We start from the raw sequence: 21,534 nt of genomic DNA, 5'->3' as shown, positions 1-21,534 counted from the left end.
AGTCCTCTGCTTATAAACGGGGCCCTTAGACACAATTTAAATTCTAATCATACATATAATATATCATGTTTTATATATAACTCATTGAGTGTACTTCAGTTATCAGATGTTAAAATGACCATTATAAATTGCTGAAGGGTTATCTTGAATTTCTACCAAAAAAAGATTTTTTTCCCCCAAATTTTATGATAATGCATTAGTAAAACACAATATTAATACAGCATTAGAATGAATATAACAGTAAATACATGATAATAACACCCAGGCAGGGATCTCTTTACTGTACTTTGACCACCATTATTATTAATTCTTTTACATTTTCCTGTTAGAGCTCAAATACTGTTACATATTTTATTATATTTACACTGGTATGGGTATTTTTAAGTGTCTGTGTATATTTTACTCATACTACAAAATCAGGACCAATTTTACTATATCATTGTTTCAGAGGGATCTAAATTTGTAATTTTATACATTTTGATTTGAGGTGAGTTTGGTGTTGGTCTTTACTGTAGAGGTCCCACACGGCTCCCATCTCACGACAATTCTCAGTAGCCGTTGACGGCTCTTTAGGTGACGGTTCGAGTCCAGTATTACAATTTTCTTTTCCCCTTTTCGTTTATTTTGGGACAAAAGAAAAGGAGTGCAAGTAAGCCCACTACTTTCTTTTCTTTTATAGCACAGTTTACTTGTAATTTAGTGCAAGCCACTGCGAGGACCATCTGTATTTGTTAATGCAGGAGGATAACGTTGCTTAGCTAGTTGGGTCACTTGCTAGAAAGCTACGCGATAGCATAGCTAACCTCATTCTGTGATACAACCTCGAGACAGTCGGGACAAGACCAGGTCAGTCAGAGGAAAATATTAAGTTTTTAATGCAACACCTGCTTAGTTAGGCTGTACTTAACCAAAAATAGTTACCGTCACTCATGTACGTTACTTATGTCCGTTATCAGCTAACGGGCGAAGGTGTTCTGCAGAGCTGCAGTCTGCTTTTTAAGTCCTAGTGTATTGGTTGTTGTTTGCTAGCTAACGTTAAGGTTAGCTTGTTAGCATAGCTTGGCTACGTGGTTGAGTGGCATTTGCTGTCGATTGAGGTTAGGAGTTTTCTGAATTAACTTCCACGTGTATTTTTTAGTCGTATCCAACAATGGGGTAGATAAGTGTAATAACTGTTGAAGTACTCGAAGTTAAAGTGGCTATCACTGGCAGATAAACGTTATCGCCTGGATTACATTGAAGCTAATCGTGTAGCTTTGGCTAATACAGAGCCAGTACAATATCATAACATTATATTACATGTCAGCGTGGTTATTGTTTTACTTAACAGCGTAACTGTACACTACCACCAACCGGGTCTTCCATAATCAGGTGTATTATGATAAGCGATCGCATAGCTATACAACTGTGCCGGTTGACTGTGAATATGCATTCGGCCTGGGTCCACCGCCATTTTGTTTTGTTCTCCCCATAAAATCCTTTTTCTGCGTAACCCACTGTCTGTTCAGAGCGACTGGTATGTGACACAGTTTACTGTAAAAATCAGCTCCGATGTCATTTGTGTGACTCAAAACGTAACACATCGCCGAGCTGAAGAGTGAGAGGCTAATGTTACTGCAAGGTGTTGAAAATGCATTATGAAACATCAACGCAGTCCCCCTCCCAACGCGAACGTCGAGGCCGTGTGCTAGCCTGCTAACGATACTTAGCACCACAATAAATGTGTTTGGAACATTCATAACTTCAGTTTGTGTTTGGCATATTGGTTGAAGTTTTTACTGGGGGTCGCTGTCAGGTGACTGTATCATCCAAATGTCATGTATACGTGGTTAGCGCTGGTCTTTAACTCAAGGTTTACAAGGCCCCTTTGTGGTTACTGCAGCTATGGCTTGGTAGTAGAGCTGCTGGCCTTAGTTAATCCCCATCCAACATGTAGTTGACCAACCATCCCACGACCTAATTTTCTAATCTCATCTGGCTATTGAGACGCGGTGCAGGGCGACTGATCGGTGCTTGTGCTGTGAAACCAATAACTGTTTATCCTGTAGTCTCTTGTGAAATATATTCATATGTGAGATGCTAACATTGTGGATTTTGTAATTAACAAAGATTAGCAATGCTTTGTAGAAGGCAGATGGCGTTATATATTAGGAGTCTCTTGGTGGTTGATGTGTTCATCCGTGTTTAAACTGGTTGACTGGCTGGGCATGGGCACAGCACTGATGTTCAGAATATTGCTGTATGAGCTGTGTTGTTGCAGCCATCCACGATAAGAACTTTATTAATCCCGCAGGAATTTTTGGTGCCACAACATTGCCTAGTGCAAAATAGCAAGTAAATATAACAAGATAAATAACTAAGTACAAAATACTAAAGATACTGTAATTTACAATATGAGTCATGATTTGGCAAAGATGCGTTACTAGTCACAAATTAAAACCGTATAAAAATGGGTGAACTGAGTTTTGTAAAGTCGTATTGCAATTATTTTGACAGATAATACGATTGCATTATGAATCACAATGTTAGTGGGGAATTGTAATGTTTGTGTGTCATTTCAATAAAAAAACAAAAAACAAAAAAAAACAATTTCTATAGAAATATAAATGCTTGTATCAGGTCCAAGCAAGCAATTTTCCATATGTCTGGAGAGTCTGATTTGTAAGTTGAAGCATCTCAAACTTTGATTTATAATGTTATGTTGTGACACATCTTACCTTGGGATATTACATTTGGCCATATTGTAGCTTTGATAATATTTTAGTTTGTTTTCAGGCTTCCAATAAAGTACCTAAGTACTGTCTGCCATACTGATAACAATGTTATCCCCTACACATAACAGATTTAGGTATTCCCCTTACAGAAAGTGGAGGAGGGAAAACGCGTCAGGCTGGTTGCCATCTGTGATGGCGCCGGAAGTAAAGCCTGAGTCTATTTACAGACGGATGGCAAATGAAAGGAAAAACCTAATGGGAGTGGTGTCCTTTAGGATGACAATGCCTCCATCCATGAGGAATGAATTTTCACTGCTACAGCACAGTCATGTTAACCCATTTGTCCACCTCAGGTAGAGTTTAAATTAGCATGTTGGGTTACAGTCTGTACCAATGTCAAAACACCAAATGAGTTAATATCTTCTGGAAGAATGTATCCATCACTCTCGTAGTATCTGAACACTTACTGAATGAAGCTGTGGTGAATCAGCATCTTGCTGACAGATTTTGTACTCGTTTTTACTTTTATTTGTCAGTTGTTTGTTGGTAGGCTTGCCATGATTTAATTTCAATACCTCTTACAGATTTGAGGTATTAAATTTCACAGGCCAACATGTTGCATAATGATGCCAGAATTATTTTGGTTTGGGTACTTGGCTTTATCTCTTGCTTTGATCGTTCTTGTAGTTACAGGCCATTGGAATTCACTCCTGTCACTTTACCTTTTTATTCAAGGTTAGGGAATGGAGTGACTAATTTACTTGTAGCTTAATAATGGAAGAAGAGTCATCTGTCCTCAGTAATTGTACCTAATGGGCCATGAGTTGAGGGGAGGCTACAGTTTAACCTGACTGATGCAGCCAAATCATTTAGAATTGGACAGATGTTGTCGCAGTGTGTTTTATTGATGTGCAGTAAAATGAGTTCAAGCTAAAGGCACGGCAGTTGCCATGGAGCCTACCCAGTCTCAAGGCAAAGCATTGCAGAATATCATTTATAAAACGTTGCTGTGGAAACCATGGTCCTGCTTTTTTTCTGTGTCTTGTATACACTGTTGGCTATGGTGAAGTGTTTAGTCATGCACTGTACTAGGTCTGTCCATATTAAATAATAAACATTGGCATAATGCAGGTTATGGTTCATGTGAAATTTGTGTTGAGATGATGTGCTTATACAAATTATACCCAAGTTCAATGGCCTTGAAGATAAACCTGACTTATGGAGGTTTTCTTTGTTGCTATTTTCATACAATTTTCATACTTATCTCTAATTTAACATTGTACATCATGAGAGATTAGGCCCTTTCATCTTTGGACAAATAATAAATACTGTGTTACTCCATGAGACACGGCTTTGTGGAAATGACTAAAGGGAAGCTATTTTAAATCAGTTCATGGTCCAAGGGTAGGCACACTTATTTTTTGTAATATCTGGCTCAGACCCATGGCATGCTATTAAAATATAGGCTTAATGTCCTATGGAATTCCTTTTTTGTCATTATTATGTACATCTACACTTGTCATATGGAATCATAATATACTGGAATCTACAAAAAAAAAATTCTGATGGAGGATCAATTTCACATCAGAGAAGATTAAGTAAACAGTAACTATATTTGGACACCAACTATTTTTCCAAGTATGATAGTATGTGGAATTTGATGCAGTACATGTCAGCGTATTGTATTTGGATATTCTGGATATCTCATTGTGCCCACCCCCCCAAAAAGCCCACATTTCTGTTTGGAAGGAGAACCACCTAGTCTACTGTTAAATGCTTTGAGAGATGAATATGTGCAAATATTTAATTGCTAAACTGTTCAAGATGGTTGTTGAAGGAGTGAAATAAATGGCATATGAATTACATTGTCCGGCACCGAAATCCTCTGATTTAATGTATCTGTGCATGGTGGCATGTAAACAACAGAATTAGTGGAATATTAATTTTCATATGCAGCTTAAAAAGCTTACTAGTAATATTGTATTTGTCAGACCAAGGCTAAAAACTATAAAAACAGAGGCACAGTTTAGTTTTACAGACTGTTTTAATCATTAGTATTTAATTGATTCAATGTCTTATTGTTGTTAGTGTTGCTCTGTCAAGGGAAAAATGTTTTGTATTGTTTGAAGCTTTTTTTAAACGGCTCCCCATCATGCATAGCAAAAAGTTAACCTCGAACCTTACAGACATTTTATTTCATTTAAAAGTGTTACTAATGTACGAGTAGAAGTATTCTATCCTGAAACCAATTTTACTGCACCGCCTATGTCATGATACTGTCTCAGTTATGTTAACTCCTTTGTATTGTTGTGCATAACTAACTATGAGCTCTGTACCACTCCAGATTCAGTTTAGTCACCATTATGAAATCCCATTTTGTTTTTGCTGAACCACACTGTAGATGCATAATACTATTTGTAATGCATGCTTGCGGACTTATGGATGCATTTACTTTTACTTTCAGTCTATACCTGGTGTCAAATCTCTGCCCTCTTGTCTCCCTCTCTGCCCTTCTTAAGTCTCAGGCCTCACCATACTCAATGAGCGGACAGCGCAATGTCAGAGCGCTCTGGGCAAACTGCAAAGGGGAAGGAAGGCAAAACCAAGTATGCGTCTCTCAACCTGTTTGATACATACAAAGGAAAGAGCCTTGAAACACAAAAGCCTGTTGGTGAGTATATTGGCTTTATTATGCATGCACTTCCATTGTATGTAATAAGCTATATAGAGTGTAATCGGTTGATTTTTTTTTTTTTCTGCACCCCTGTAGAGAGTATTGGTTTTCAAAATGGTTTGCCCATCAGACTGCTTTTATGTTGTGACTAATGGTTTTATGTTAAAACAAACTTTCATTTTCTAAGAGCTGTGTTGTATATTATTAGATGTAATGTCTTTTGTCATAATAAAGTTAGAATTTCTTGTTTTTGTGATTTATAAATACCTTACAGCGCTGTGGTGTCTCTTGCCATCAAGTGCAACAGCTTTGATGCATTAGCCTACTGCCTACCTAATAGCTTTGCTGTTGATTTCCAATAAAGAAAAATGATGACATGCTGCATCCATAACCTGCTTGCCAACCAGGAGTTGCTGATACTGTGAATATTTCACATAGATCGGTGATGCATACCACAATTGCATCTTTCTTAAAGAAAGAAACAATGTTCAGTTTTTGCCATATCGCAAGGAAATATGCATACTCTTGAAAGTGAATGGTAAACGTTAAACCGCAACATGTCAGCTGAGTCTTTAGTACCAATGAGCCTGACCTGAAACAGAGGCTTATTTGTGGACACTGTTTGACTTCTGTGTTGAGTCTATGTTTTATTCAGAAGCTCCCCACTAGATCGAAGCAGCTGTCCCCGTTTCCCCCGATTACATAGTGGGGCCATGCTCTGCTGTGGTTTCTCTGCGCCTCAAAGGAACAAATGAGAGATTGAAATTCAGCACAGCATTTCTTATTGAAATTGAAAGACTTTTCTATGCTTCACAGTTTTCTACTTACACTTTTACGTAAACTGGAAGTGATGTGGCCATTTAAAGTTTTTAATAACTTAAAATGGAACATCTTCTGAATCTGTTTTCATCAGAATCATTAGACTGAAACTGCCATGCCTCTAGCCGTTTTGGTTGCCAGGCATTTAAATGCACAGATGCAGCAAAGTAAAAATGTCATATCTCCTATCGGGCCTTTCTTACATCCAGTAGATTTTACTGGTGTTGGGTTTCAGAGGTCCATCTGTACTAATTATCTCCTTTCCTTTGCCTGTATCAGTTCCCCCCCGCCATGGCCTGCAGTCTCTTGGTAAAGTTGCCTCCGCGCGGCGTATGCCACCCCCTGCCAACCTGCCCAGTCTGAAGGCAGAGAACAAAGGCAACGATCCCAACGTCTCGCTCGTTCCCAAAGACGGCACAGGATGGGCAAGCAAACAGGAACAAGCAGACCCAAAGAGGCAAGTATATGGACTTTAACATCTATATTTATACTACTGGTAGCGGTTACCCATTAGAGATTAAGAAAGCAGTTTAATTAAAGGAACTCCTCACTAGTCATCTAGCACACAAATTTTAGATTGTATCTGCTGAGGTCAGAAACAGCCCAGGAATGCATCCAGCAATGGGGAAATAGAAGGAAAATTGCAAACACTGCCATCTGTAATGTTCAGGGACCTAATGAGCTTTAAATGGTAACATATGGATAAGAGTGTTTTGAGAAGGCGGCTCTCTGTTATGTTGTAGAAACACTGTGAACACACCTCCAAACATTGCATGCATGTTTGGTCAAACACTGAATATCTTAAGTTACATTATCTTTCAAACTGAAATGCTAGTCATTGCCGGCCAGTAACTGGTAGTTTTTTATCATGATTATAGATTCCATGCTGTTCCATGGTTAGATTTACGGTTTTCATTTTTGTGACATTGTGTCATTTTTATGTAGTTTATGTATCCTTGTTTCTTTCTATTACTTTTTCATATTTGTCTAATATCCCCACTCTGCTATTTGTATTGTTTCTTTTTTTCTTTTAGTACCGATGCATTGTCAGCACCGCAGCCGGAATCGCAGCAGCCTGTGGCTTCACAGATACCTGCACCGACCCGCCCGAGAACCCCGCCAGCTTCAGAGGTGCTTACCAGATAGTTACCCACATTACCTACAGTGTTCAGAGATTCATAATGGACCTGGTTGACACGTGTAATGTGTAACTTATGTTTGTGTGTCCTTTTGATAAGGCTCTGGCCCCAGCTTCAACCCAGGCCGTAGGGGCAAGGTCATGGGCACAGGCCAGTGTTACACATGGAACACAAGGGGATGGTCAGTCCTGTTTTTGTTATATGTCTCTCTATATGCATGCATTTTTTCATACGGAGCTTCTTGTTACATATCTGCCCTCAGTGAATGAGCACACTGTCATTGTCTCTTGTGCAGGTGGAAAGGGATCAAACCTACCGTCGCCATTCTCTCGCGAGGAATTTCCCACCCTGCAGGCGGCTGGCGACCAGGACAGAGCTGGCAGAGAACAGGGCACTGCAGATCAGTGGTATGGGCCCGGACCAAGCCTCCGCCCCCAGAGTGAGTGATGCCTTTTAAATCTCCAATAATTGATCGACCATTCATTAAATGAAGCCAGTGGCCGATTTAGCACTGATTTTGTATGCTGATGACAACTTTTTTTGCGGTGGGTAAGTTGATAACTGGGGTAATTATCATACAGTTATGGCTTCTTCTAGTTATTTTTTGGACTCAAAACAAATTACATGATATTTCAGCCATAATATACCTGTAATTAATTGAAAAAAGAGTCAGTGTGAAGTTTTAACAGGGTACAGATTTGTTTCAAAACTTGTACCTATCTGTGGCATAAAGTAGACTTAATAAATGTCTAATATTAAAATACTGTGTTATCCTTTTGTATTAATGGCTTTGCAGAGACGCACGATTATTACATAATGGCCTTATTGTGACACTTGTCTCTAATTAGCTTCATATAAATGGATCAAATGAACATAATGTGCCTTATTCCTCTCAGCATTTTCATTTATTTCCTGTCGGTATAATTTTTTACTGTACGACAGTTAGCTCTCTTTTATTGATGTCATCTTCTTGTTTTTGTCTTTCAGTTTAAATTATTGTACACATCTGACCTGTCCAGTTTGTGTTTACAGAAATGCAATTTTTTAAATTTATTTGTCCTAGTGTTCAGTGCCAAATACTTTTCTTCTTTATCAGGTGCACTGTGCTCTACAGTTTATAGAAATAAATTCCTAAACTATTCTGAGTGCTCTTGTCCTCTATTCTGTCCTCAGACGTTACAAGCTGGCGGGACGGTGGGGGCCGAGCTCTGGCACCCACCCTCACTGGGGAGGGGGCAGCAGAGGGTGGCAATGGTGGGGCTCTGGTGATGGATGGGGCAGCTGGGGTCCCCCCTCAGAACTCGCAGTCCCACGGGCCACCTAGGAACCCTCCCGCGGGCAGCCCCGCCTTGCCCCTACCCCAGCCGCCTGTGGGGCCTGGGTTTCCCCCATACCGAGGGATCATGCCTCCCTTCGTAAGTCCTCCTTCCTGTTTGCTTTCAGGCAGACACTATAGAAGTGGTTTTCATATTTCTTTTAATGTGATGCCATTTTTTTCCTGAAGTTACACAGCTAATTTCTTCTTTCATTGTAACATTTGTGTGCAGAAATATTATAAAGATGGCTGTAGATAACCACAACTAGTGTAGTGCCACAATAATGAGAATATGATGCCTAAACTTATTCTGTGTGCTTTTTTTACTCCTTAGATGTACCCTCCCTATCTGCCCTTCCCGGCCCCCTATGGTCCTCAGGGGCCCTATAGGTACCCGTCACCTGGGGAAGGGCCTGCTCCCAGGTATGTTCCTTGACAAAGTCAATATTTTATCAATGTCAATATTATAAAGTAATTGTTTTTATTAACAGTTAATTTGTTTTTTCTCTTTTTGAATAAAAGTGAATGTGCATGTAAATGTGTCCTCATTTCCTTCAGGTTTGCCCGTGGGCAGGGTGGTCCTGACAGCAGGCCTCAGGGAGGCCCTCGTGATGCAGGTGGAGAAGTAGTGAAGCGGCCCTCCATTCTAAAGCAGGATGACCTGAAGGAGCTAGATGAGCTGGACCATGATGGCGATGAGGGCTGGGCAGGTCCGGAGACACTCATTCTACAATAAGCAGCTTGCATATGCACTAGATAGTGTTAATGTAAAGAATGTGTTTGTGATGAAGTGTAAATTTAAACTTACTGAAACTGTGTCAGGGTTTTGGTTTGCCTTTTTAGTTAAAGCCTTCTTTCCGCCAACATTCCCAGGAACTTTTATTCCCAAAAAAGTATTTACCTGGGTAAAAGATTCCCTGCAATCTGTGTCGTTTGCGTGTCCACCGCACTCCAAAGTTCTAGGAAATTTATTCAAATCAGGTTCAGTCGTTTTGAGTTGATGACTCGAAACCTTGCTGAATTTCTTTTAGTGTATTCTGCAAATATGTTGGATGAGGTCCAGGCTCTTTGAGTGTATTCAGTGGATTTTTTTTGTACAAAGTGGTACTAGCCCAAATTAATTTTAAAGAATCCTAAGGCATTGCATGTAGAGTTATTAGGTATTCTACTAAATCATTAACTGGGCAATAACTTGTGAAAGATACTCGTACTTTAATAATGAATGTATGTTAATGCAAATGCTTCTGTATTGTCATTGTTTGCTGCTTACCAAAGTCGAGGGTTGCTAGTCACTACATAGGTCTTCCTAATAAGGGGCTGAATTTTGATTGTCTCTGTAAGTTTCATGTCTAAATGTGCTTCATGCTTGTTTATTTAGTTCAAATCTGGTTTTGCTATTATGTCTAACAGGAGCTCATGAAGAAATTGATTACTCAGCCAAGTTGAAGTTCAGTGACGATGAAGGAGATGAAGAGGTGGAAGAGGAGAGAACAGAAAGCAAGAATGACTCACAGTATGTGGCATTTAGGGTGTTTTAACTAACAATGATAATGATATTCTGGTGTGAAAAATGACTGACCTGTATTTGCTTTACTCTTATCTGTTTGAAAACATCCACTTTTATTTCTTCTGTCATCTGTTCATCTTCAGTGAGCTGCAGAGGTCCCAGGATGCCCCTCCTGCAGCCTCACGCTCCCGAGCCTTGGAAAGCAGTGGGGAAACACGCCATACCCCTCCCAATAATAATGCTGACAATGGCCCCCAACCCCCCTCCAGCAAGCCAGGATGGGCCGAGGAGGGAGGCAGTGGCTGGGGGGGTCAGGCGGGACAGGGGGCTCCATCCAGCTACCAGGTAGTGTACCAAATACCTGTAGCAAGTTATTGGTCAGACCGGTCATGGTGGAGCTGTGTGAAGATAGACAGTCTGATTTAACCATACAGGGCAACCCTGACATGTTAGTATGTGTTTGTCAGTGTAGAGTACTATGGTGGAGCATGGTTAACTGTGTCTGCCTGTATACAGGGGCGCAGGCCTGGACTGGGTGGTCCCCGGGAGCAGCCCTCCCCCCCACCTGGGCCGCTTCTTGGACAAGGGCCCTACTCCTTTTACCGACAGGTAGACATCTGGATAGGGCCTCATAGTCAAACCATTCCTATCATTATTTCATCCACCACCCACAGCTCTTAGGCAGAAAATGTGTTTTGAGTTTAAAGTTTGCTTTTTGTCTTTTAAGTTTTGGTTTATTTGATGTAACCATTGGTCAGTTTTTATGTATAAGCTGAGAGCTGTGCGATGTGACCAAAGTTTCATTTCCCAGTACAGGTCATTTTGTATCCAAATACTGATCCATAACTCAATATGGTACATTTTCTGCTAATTCTATGAACATTTTATATAAAATCATCAAATAACTTGGATTATTAGATTGCAAAGTAGAGTAAATAGAAAACACTATTAGGCCTAAAATATTTGCGTAAATAAAAAAATAAAAAATAATTAAAACCAAACATGAATCACTAAAATGATACTGTTGGTAGACTTGCTTTGTGCTGTTCACAGTATTTGTGGAAATGATAAGAGGTTAATATTATTTGAGTCTGCCTTCATACCCAAACCATGTCCATATGACATACTTCTGAGGTCCTTGTTTTATTTTGGATGGCCAGAGATGTCCCGCTGTCCACAGTTATTCTGTTTTGTATCATGTCCACTGTCCTCCATAAGTGTTTGTCCCGTTCATGCAAATTTCTTGACTGCTTCAATGAGCTGTGGGAGAATGTAAAATGTTTGACAAAAAGTATAGACTTAAGGAATATGATTTACTGTGTGTGTGTGTGTGTGTGTGTGTGGGGGGGTGAATGATAATAACATGCAACAATGGATGTTGTCGTCGTATGAAAAAAAATATTGTCATATTGAACAGCCCTACTCGAGATCCCAGTGTCCGTTAAAGTATTACAACAGGGGGAAAAAAACAAACAAGATTTTTCTGAACGTATTCTTTAGGACCGGCCCCACAACCAAGGAGGGACTCTCATTCCTGGGAAACCTGGACCCTCCCAACATGCGCCAGCAGCCGGAAGCCCTAACCCTCCCTCACAGACTAGCCTCCTAGTCCACGGGGCCCAGGGAGATGATGAGGATGAGACCTGGCGTCAACGCAGGAAGCAGTCCTCCTCAGAGATCTCTGCTGCTGTTGAGCGAGCCCGTCGTCGCCGGGAGGAGGAAGAACGTCGAATGGAGGAGGAGAGACGTGCTGCTTGTGCTGAAAAGCTGAAGAGGTTGGACGAGAAGCAACAACAGCAGCAGGGCAGCAATGTAGGAGGTGGAGGAAACAACAGTAAAACCCCCAGCCTTGATGGAAACTCTACAACTGCCACAGCAGGCAGCCCTAGTCCATCTATGTCAGCCTCTGCGTCATCTCCCAACATAAGCCAGCCTCCATCGCCCTGTGTTGATCCTGAGGAACCGGTGCTGGTGGTCCAGACTGGTTCGGGTCCCGCAGTCAGTGAAAGACAGCGAGCAAGCAGCAACAGCAGCTATGACTCTGGTGCAGGTGAGGTGTATATGTCAGACACTTGATCGGTAATGACGTTTGTTGGTTACATTACTTGGTGTATGTATGTGTTAATATATGTTGATATACGACAGGGTCTCCAAGAGTCCTTCAAAAGTCTGAAGTCCAGTAATCTGAATTTTTGGCTTTAAATCAACTCTAAAACTACTGCTATAAGTAATAAGACAAGATTTATTCTGTTAACATCACCTTAACATGGGTAAGTACAAGTCCAGTGAGATCTGGCTGAAATGGTTGATTGAAGCCTTTTGGAAATAATAAATTTGAAGCCAGCAGCACCTTCTGCAAGAAAATGCTTATATTTGGAATTTTGGGTAAAATGACCAGATCTCATTGGAACATAGAAAAACACACATCAACACCAGAGATGATGATTAAAAGTCTTCAGTTCTTGAAACCTGCAGAAATTGTGCTTCTTTACTAAACTTCATTATTCAATCTTTCATTTGTTTAGATGCCCAGCAGTGTCCTCAGCCTGCTGTGACACAGCCACAGCAACCGACCGTGGAGGTACCTTTACCTTTACTAGGAGAGAATAAGGAAGAGACTGTGAGCAGTCCTCACATTCGAAGTGGAAGTGGAGGTGACCGAGGAGTAGACCCAGTGAAGATTGAGAATATCGGAGGGGGAGCAGGTCGTCAAACGGGTGGTCCTCCTGGCCAGGGTTACTCAAAATACCAGAAGTCGCTTCCTCCTCGTTTCCAGAGGCAACAGCAGGTTAGGACTAGTTTATGTCTGCGTTGTTTGACTGAGATTCTGTGATGGGAACTTTTTGCTCTTTAATCTGTTTTGTGTAATTGTGATAATCAAAAGTTAAAATTTTGTCATTTGTCTGAAGGAGCAGCTTCTGAAGCAGCAGCAGCAGTGGCAACAGCAACAGCAGCAGCACAGCCAAGCCTCACAAAGCCAGCTGTCTCCACAGCCTCAGGCTCCACAGGGCCCTTCACCAGGTTCCACACCACAGCCAGGACCTGGACCTAAGCAGGGTGGACCCCTGTATCAACCTAGCAATATGGTTCGACCTCCACCTCTGCCAATGAATTTTGATCCCCGCTGGATGATGATGCCCTATATGGACCCTCGCATGATGCAGGGCCGCCCTCCTCCTATGGACTACTATTCAGCTGGCATGCACCCATCTGGTGAGTAGAAGTTGTAATCGCTGAGACGTGAGTCAGTGATTTAAAGATTCTACCCAACATTAATTTCTGTCTATCTTGCAGGTCTTATTGGGCGTGAGCGCTCTGATTCAGGGGGATCTGGTTCAGACCCTTTCGACAGGCAGCAGCAGCAGCAACATCCAGGACATCCTCACCGTGGGACTCCCCCAATAGATCCTAAGCTTGCCTGGGGGCCAGAGGTGTTTCCTGGAGGAGCAGAGGGCCGTGGGCTTACTTCCCCACTGAGGCAGAAGCAGGCGCTGGAGGATGATGAAATGGCCAAAGGCCCCAGGTATGAATATGCAGAATGTGCAATTCAGTTTAATTAAGTGATGGCAATTAAGCAGTCCTAATGTTTAAAAAAGCATTTGGATTCTAAAGTTTTTTTACTCATTACCTCCGCCAAGGAGGTTATGTTTTTGCTGGCGTTGGTTTGTCTGTTTGTCTGTGTGCAAGATAACTCAAAAAGTTATGGACGGATATGGATGAAAATTTCAGGAAATGTTGATACTGGCACAAGGAACAAATGATTAAATTTTGTTGGGGGTGGTGGTGGGGCCCACTGATCGGCCTTGGCAGAGGTCTGCGCTCTCTGAGTGCTTCTAGTTATTTTTGTTGCTGTCCTGCTGTTGTTCATTTGATGGATTGAAAGACAAGACTTTCTGTATTCATTGCCAAAAAAGGATAAGCCAACATTTTTTTTGTTTTCTTTTTTTAATATGTAGCACAGATAGTAAAGAAGGCAAACATAAAAGGGCATGGATTTTCATACTCTTGTGACGTCATGTGGGCTGTCAAATGCCACGTGATGCAGTCTGTTAAAATTAGCTGAATTGAATTTAACTTAAGTTTTCTTTTCATCTTCATTGTCTTAGGAGTGATACTCCTCCACATCGCATGCGAGAAGGTGGTTTGGGACCCATCCAGCAGCCCAGTGCGAGCTCTGGAACATCCAATCAGACACCACCTCCTGTTGGTACACAGGTGGGCACACAGGGAGGTGGACATCACCCTCATCACTACATGAGCGGACGAGGAAACTACAGCAACTTCCCTGACCAAGGTGCAAGGATGCCTCACCAGCAGCAGCAGAGAGCAGCTGAGAGAGGAAACTTCACCCACCAAGATGAAGGTCCATCTAGAGGATCTCAGCAGGGTCAGATCTGGGGAGCCCCACATCCTCACTACGATCGCAACGGTCGTGCAGACCTCGCCCCTGTTGAGAACAACTCGCACCTCCATCATCATCACAGCCAACACCCTCAGCAGCCTCACTTCCCTCTCCACTCCCATAAGTCTGACAGCAACCGCGACAGGACTGGTGAGGCCCCCAACAAGAAGACAGACTCCTCTCCCCCTCTCCATCAACCCTCCCTGTCATCTTCCTGTTCTTCATCATCCTCCTCTTCTTCAGCCAGAGAAGATGGGAATGTCAAGGTTGCCCTCCATCATCACCAGAGAGATGGGGAAGCTGGTGGCAGTCACAATGTTGAAAGAGGGAACAGTGGGAATGCTGGTAGTAGCGGCCATGTGAAACCAGAGAAAACAGGTCCAGCATATGCTCAGCATTCCTCCATGACTTCCAGCTCGCCTCCTTCTCAACATGGCAGTCATCCTCAGCCTCAGCAGCAGCAACATCCCCACCCTAAATCAAACCAAAGAGGGGGCCGGGAACACAAGACAGAGACCCAGTGGGGCCCGCGACCTGGCAGCAGCAATACTGGTGCAGGGTCCTCCCATGGCAGGAGAGGCAACAATGCAGGAGGTGGGAATCACCGTGGTGGTGATGACTCCTCCAACGCTCCAGCAGACCACAAACCTTCTCACCAAACAGGAGGTGGCAATGCCAACAAGAGGGCCGGCCCTATTAAGAAGCCGGTTCTTAAGGAGATGAAGAGAGAAGGTGGAGAGGCTGATGGAGGAGAAAAAACAAGCTTTGGGAAAGATAAAGAGCAAGATGGTGGCCAGAACACCTCTTTAAAACAGGAAGGTTCCTCTGCTTCACAGAATAGTTCAGCACCATCTAAAGATGAGTCTGCACCAGCAGCCAAATCCAGGAATGGAGGAAAAGAACGTCCTTCAGGAGGAGGTGGTGGAGGATCAGGCAGAGGGTCCAAAGATGTGGACGCCACTGCTGCTGGATTTACAGGGTCCTCTTCCAGGAGGGACAGAGAACGCTCCTTTGATAGAAGTGGTAACTCCTCTCACCACCACAGCGTCGGCGCCAAAGGTGGCAGAGCCAACCGTGGGCGAGGAGGAGAGTTCTATGGCCGCGGTCGTGGTTACCGAGGCTCATACACAGCCAGCGCTGGGCCTGGCGGTAGCAGCCGAGGCAGAGTTAGTGGCAGGAGTGGCAGAGACTACCGTGCATCTATCGCTGGTGGCCACCACCAGGAGTCAAAGGGGGAGGGGGCTGGAGGAAGACATGGTCAGGACCGGTCTCAGCATAACCCAGCTCGGGCCCGGAACCGGAGTGAAACCCGCAGTGAGGGCTCGGAATATGAGGAAATCCCCAAACGAAGGAGGGAGAGAGGCTCAGAGACTGGAAGTGAGAGTGGAGCAAGTGACATCGGTCACTCAGACAAGGAAGACAACCAGAAAGCCAAGAACGGTTCTGAAAACACAAATGCCACAACCAGTGGTCCATCAGCTCCACCCAGAGGTAATCAGGCCCGGGTCTTCACCCCTAGAGGTGTGCCCTCAAGAAGGGGCAGAGGTGGAGGTAGTGGAGGAGGAAACATCTACAGGAGTAGTGGAAATGTCGGGGGTCCAGCTGGGGGACACCGGGTTGGACCCAATTCCACCTCACATGGTGGATCCTCAAAGTCATCAGTGTCAGCCCGGAAGCAGCAGGCATCAGCACAAACCTCTGGCCCCAAAGACTTGGGCCGGGGAGCAAATGGTGCTGATAAGAAAGATAAGACTGCTGATGGAGGTCCAGCTCAGAGTCAGGGGTCCAATCCTCCACAACCGCCTTTGCCTGCTGCAACTCCTGCTGCTCTGAGCTCAACAGAAAATGGTGGTGTAGTGACCCAACAAGCAAATACAAACTCCACTTCAAACTCTGGAGCACCAAATGCTCTTCCCCTTTCTGCTGGGCGAGGGTTCCCACCTAGTGGGTTTGAACGACCACCGAGACGACGCCGTCACGGGCGCTCCCAGCATCAGCAGGACAAACCACCTCGCTTCCGACGCCTGAAGGAGCGAGAGAATGCGGCACGTATAAATGGAGGGGTAGGGGTTATTGGGGGAGGAAGGCCCTCGTCTCCATCTGTGAATTCAGTTCAGGAAAGTAATGGGGCCCCCATCTCTGCTCCAGTGACTGCTCCAAATGCGAATCACAATGCCACGCTGACAACCAACAGTAACAGTGGCAGTGGGCATCTGAGCAATGCAAACAGCCACCACCATCACCACTACAACCAGGGCAACGCGGGGCCACCCCATCCCCAGCACCACCATAGCCATGGAGCAAAGTCCCCCGATTTTACCAACCAGAACTCGGACCAGGCCAATGAGGAGTGGGAGACCGCCTCTGAGAGCAGCGACTTCACAGAGTTCAGAGACAGGGAGGGAGGAGGCGGAGGGAAGTCGTATTCATCTCACCATCACCACCACCTGGGCAGGGGAGGAGGAGGCAGCGGAGGTGGAGGTGTTGTAGAGCGGGAGATATCAGGGAAAGAGCCCTCTGCCAATAAACGGAGCTTCTCAAGTCAGCGTCCTGGAATGGAGCGTCAGAATCGGAGGGTCAACGCTGGAGGAGGTGGAGGTGGAGGGGGAGGCAGAGGTCCACGAGGCCCGCCTGGTGGGGGCTCTGGTGGAGGTGGAAATGGAGGTGGTGGCCGCGGAGAGAAACGTGGCAACTGGCCCTCCCCAAAAAATAGGAAGTGATGGAACATTTCCAAACATTTCAGCACCTACATCACATCCACACAAAAATCCACCTACACCCCAAATCCCTTTTGATCATTACTCCATGGCTTATCTGTTTGCATCCCTTAACATATTAGTGCATTGTACAGTATATGGAGATGGTATTCACAATCACTTAATCTACCCCCACCTCTTTTTCCTTTGCATTGATCTCCTACCTACCGTCCGTTATTGTAAATTTCTCCGTTTGTTCCGTCTCTGTTCAGTTGTGGCCCCCTTTTACCTTCTCAAAATGGATCTCACCCAAGTCGGATTTAAGAAGCATGTGGTTCTGCAGCAGAGATGCACGACGTTTCACACCGAGATCCACACACACTTGCATATACAAGCACAATACGACATCCTTAAGCGAACACATGCGGTCATGTGGGTGCAAAATGAAAATGTGGGGAAAAAAATTGGCTAAATGTTGGATTGGGCTAACTTTTATATTTATGTACCTGTGTATATTTGTACCACACTTTGGCCTTGGGTGGTATTTAGTAGTGCAGTTCTGCATTACTTCCCTCACAAAGGGAATTAGTGCAGCTTCATCTTTTAACAAGAACAATGTAAGATATTTGTTTCTTTGTGTCTTTTTTTTCAGTTTCAGCCTCTGAGAAATGTTGGGTGTGTGTGTTTATTTTTTTTTTTCTTCTACAAAGCAGGTCATTAAAAACCTTTTTATTAAATTCCCCAATTCCTCCTTTTGCTGACTTTTTGGTCTCTGATTACTGTGATAAGACCCATCGAAGTACTACTGCTCAGTGCTCACCTACACCTGCATTAATTTGTCTTTTAATATCAATGTTTCTGCTGCTTGTCCAGGTAGACTGTGTGACACCCCCCCCCCCCCCCCCCCATCCAGTTTTTGACCTGCTCTGGCGTTTTCCTTGCTATTGGTCCTTTTTTTAGAATATAAAGGCTTTTTTGGCCTCATCGTAGCATCCTCTTTACCTACAGCAGCTCAAAAAATGAGTCTCCTTAAGGACAATAGCTCACTTTCTTTCATTTGAGTTTTGTTTACCCTTCGAGGACTGTATTAATAGCTTGATGGCTTTATTCTAACAACCATTATTTCCTCAGTGACTTCCATTTTTATGGAGACACTTTTTTTTTCTCTATCAAAGATAATTTCAGGTCAAAAACCCTACCTATCTTATTAGGAGAAGAATGAGTTAAATGAAAATGTAGGTCATGAAAATACACAAATGTTTGACTTTCATAGAATTGTTTATGCTTCAATAGGTAATTGAATATGTTCTAATAAGCACTCCTTGTAGTATAACATACATCCATGGTTGCTGTTTTCTTTTTTTTTGTGGTTTTTTTTTTTTTTTTGTTTTGATTTTGGGCGAGTTACATGTGATGCAACAGGACAGGTACTCTGTTTGGGCCCAGAGTACAGAGCTAGGCTGAGTATTGTACTATTACACCTCCTCTGCTGTTGTGTGTGTGCACTGCGATGTACACACTCCGCTCTAGTGGAGACTCCTCACACCAAGAAGGACTTAAAAGAGCCCCTTGACTGAGGAAGTATTTTTCAACATGTGTGTGTTTTCAGGATGGCTGTTTCAGTACCTGGTGGCAACAAGTAGCCCAAACTAATTAAATACAGGACTATGCTGAAAAAAAAAAGGGGGTGACGAGTGTGAATCACCTTCTACATTTTCACCACACAGTTTTTCTCTGAGAATTCACTTGCAACGAATAATGCGGTCCTGGAATGTTCGGGAAATATTGGATTACACTTAGTTTGTATCACACATTAAAGACATAAAATGGCACACGGCTTTGAGGAAAAAAAAAAAAAAAGAGAGACAACATCCGAAATGAACTAAATTCTCACATCATTTCTGTCACTGCTGTAAGTTGGGGTTTGTTTGTTTACTGACAGTTTGAGATCGTCTCTGGGATGTTGTGAGTAGGGCATTTGATGATTCGTGTGTGTGTATGTGTGTGGCATGTGTGTGTTTTCTGTGTAATAACTCGGTAGGGGTGGGGACCAGAGGGTAACATGAATGGCAAGCACTTTTCTGCCTTGTTTGCCCACACTTGATTTTACCAATATTCTTGTTATTATTATTATTATAATGGTAATTCTACTGTTTTCTTAAATACATCCGCATATATACATTCAATTGTGTGTATATGTTCATCATCCAAATGAAGAACATGCAGTGGAAAGCTTCACCATTTTTTTTTTTTTTTTTTTTGTAATTTAATTATACATTCTTCAGCAGGCAAGTGAAGTTGGACATGTTTTCCTTTCCACTTTGACTTCTAAGCATGAACTCACACCGATGGGTGCAGCTTGCCTTGCCTGTTACTGGTTATACATGGATAGCTGTTCACTTAACACTGGCTCAAAGAGTCCTTCATCCCTCCTTAACTCTTAATGTTGATGTGCGCATTATTGTATGTACCCATGTTAAGAAAAAAAGACAAAAAAAAAAAATCAAACAAAAGTAGTGTATTCCAGAAATTACTCAAAGATTGTACTACGTTTCCAGCATTACCGAGGTACCTGGAGTGGTTCAAACTGTTTTAGCATTTATGGTTTTATTAATGGAACCGTAATATACACACATGTATGTATATTGGTATGTATCTAAGTTTTTGTCTACCCCAACTTACATTCCCACAAACAAATGTTGCCATTTTTAGTTCAAGGGAGCAATGTACAAGCAGAGAAGTGTCTTATTATAATAAAGTTATACAGAGAAGGCAAAGTAAAATAAACTACTTTTGATTTAATGGAAAAACATTGCACGCCTCATTCTTCTCAAGTAGAAAAACTGGATTTTTTTTGTTATGTATATACAGTTTCACAATAATATACTGGTTCCTTCATTGGATTGTGTTCTGAAATGATGTTTCAGATGGTGTAGCCTGCTTTTATACAGACAGTAATCATCAAAAGTTGAGACTCTGAAACTCCGAAGTGTACAATTTATTCATAACCGAAACAATATTTTTAATCTCAGGCAATTTTGGAACAATAGTAAGCAGTAACAAAACGTTTCAGAAGTCTGATTTTGATGTTTACTTACAAAACAAAAGCTATAGAAAGTTAAGAAAGATTTCATTGGGAAAGAAAGAACTGATAAACAACTCAACAGCAGATACTTTGACTTTTTCCAGCAGGAAATGAACTGTTGTGGCGACGAATATCCATGGAAATTCCTCAGGTCTAGAGATTTGTTTGTCTATACTCTTACACTGTCACTGAACTGTACAGATCTATTATATTTTTGGATCACGTGCTTTTTTTCTGTTGAGACTGGTTAAAATGTGTAAAAGATCTTAAAGTAGATGGAGACAAATGCTTCTATCCTGATTGTGTTGGTTACGTAAACACCCTGTGTCTGTTTAAAAGCAGAACGGACTGCATAACTACACCGTCTGAAGACAGAAGTACACGGCAAGTAGTGGTATATTTATGTCACAATGGTGAGAAAATGGTCATTACCAAAACCGTACAAGGGTAGAGCCAAAGAAAAATCTACTAATATAACTACTGACCTTTTTTGTTTGAGATAAGACAAGAAAGAAGATATTTTGCTGTGTTCAAGGAAACTTTGGTTATAACTCATCGTATTACTGATGTCATGTTAAATTTTAACAGTTGACCTACATACACAACACTGTGCAATTCATGCTGTTACTTCAATCTGTATAAATGTCTACACTGACTTGTCCATTTTAGTTTCGGTTTTTAAGGCCATTTATTTGTTTAAGTTAAAAACACTGCAACATTTCTAAGTCGTTTTACAATACAGCATAGCCAAAAAAAAAAAAAAAAAAGTGCTTGTTTAGTCCAGTCAAGACTGGCTTAATGATACTTATTTTTGTCCTGTTTTAGACACAACTTCAGAGGTGAGCTGTCTAAAATAAGAAATGAAAGAGAATATATTGATTTTTTTTTTTTTTTATTTTAATACAAATTTGCATATGCTTTATTTTTAGTTTGTAAACATGCTCTGTATATATAGCCAAATTGCATGATTTAGATGTTTTCTAAGGACTCATTAAGACTTTTTTTCACTACAGCTTAAATTAGGTAGATGTTCATTCTTATTGTTCTTATTATTATTGTTGATGTTTTTGTATTAATGTGGTAGCCCTCTGAAGCAAAGCGTTTCAGTCTGCAAATGAAAGACTAAGAAACATTTTAGGAGACTAGAAAATCTGACCTATAAATAGACTGACTCTTTAATGCA

General features: G+C 42.2%; 1 protein-coding gene across 3 annotated transcripts; it reads left to right on the top strand.

Annotated features, from left to right (window-relative positions):
• The first annotated feature begins 555 nt into the window (after positions 1–555).
• Positions 556–20,076, top strand: prrc2a (proline-rich coiled-coil 2A). 3 transcript variants are annotated; one of them, XM_030147715.1, is made up of 17 exons: positions 556–649; positions 5,234–5,385; positions 6,487–6,664; positions 7,242–7,338; positions 7,446–7,527; positions 7,642–7,785; positions 8,520–8,761; positions 8,996–9,084; positions 9,220–9,371; positions 10,072–10,174; positions 10,312–10,513; positions 10,685–10,777; positions 11,669–12,218; positions 12,694–12,956; positions 13,078–13,381; positions 13,463–13,691; positions 14,275–20,076. In XM_030147715.1, exons 2-17 carry the CDS (start codon positions 5,271–5,273, stop codon positions 17,288–17,290), a joined length of 5,859 nt encoding a protein of 1,952 aa, XP_030003575.1. In that variant the 5' UTR covers positions 556–649; positions 5,234–5,270; the 3' UTR covers positions 17,291–20,076. The 3 variants fall into 3 exon arrangements, with proteins under 3 accessions (XP_030003575.1, XP_030003578.1, XP_030003577.1); XM_030147717.1 differs by lacking the exon at positions 556–649 and adding an exon at positions 711–846; XM_030147718.1 differs by lacking the exon at positions 10,685–10,777.
• Positions 20,077–21,534: the final 1,458 nt, after the last annotated feature.

Source organism: Sphaeramia orbicularis, chromosome 11 (assembly GCF_902148855.1).
Source record: "Sphaeramia orbicularis chromosome 11, fSphaOr1.1, whole genome shotgun sequence".
NCBI classification, from domain to species: domain Eukaryota; kingdom Metazoa; phylum Chordata; class Actinopteri; order Kurtiformes; family Apogonidae; genus Sphaeramia; species Sphaeramia orbicularis.
This window is presented reverse-complemented; position numbering and strand designations above follow the sequence as displayed.

Bases quoted from the DNA above. Each gene is read 5' to 3' on its own strand.
- prrc2a (XM_030147715.1), top strand. From the start codon at position 5,271: ATGTCAGAGCGCTCTGGGCAAACTGCAAAGGGGAAGGAAGGCAAAACC. The intron at 9,372-10,071 runs GTCCGGAGACAC...TATGTCTAACAG, and splicing joins TGGCGATGAGGGCTGGGCAG to GAGCTCATGAAGAAATTGAT. The intron at 10,514-10,684 runs GTAGTGTACCAA...GCCTGTATACAG, and splicing joins GGGCTCCATCCAGCTACCAG to GGGCGCAGGCCTGGACTGGG.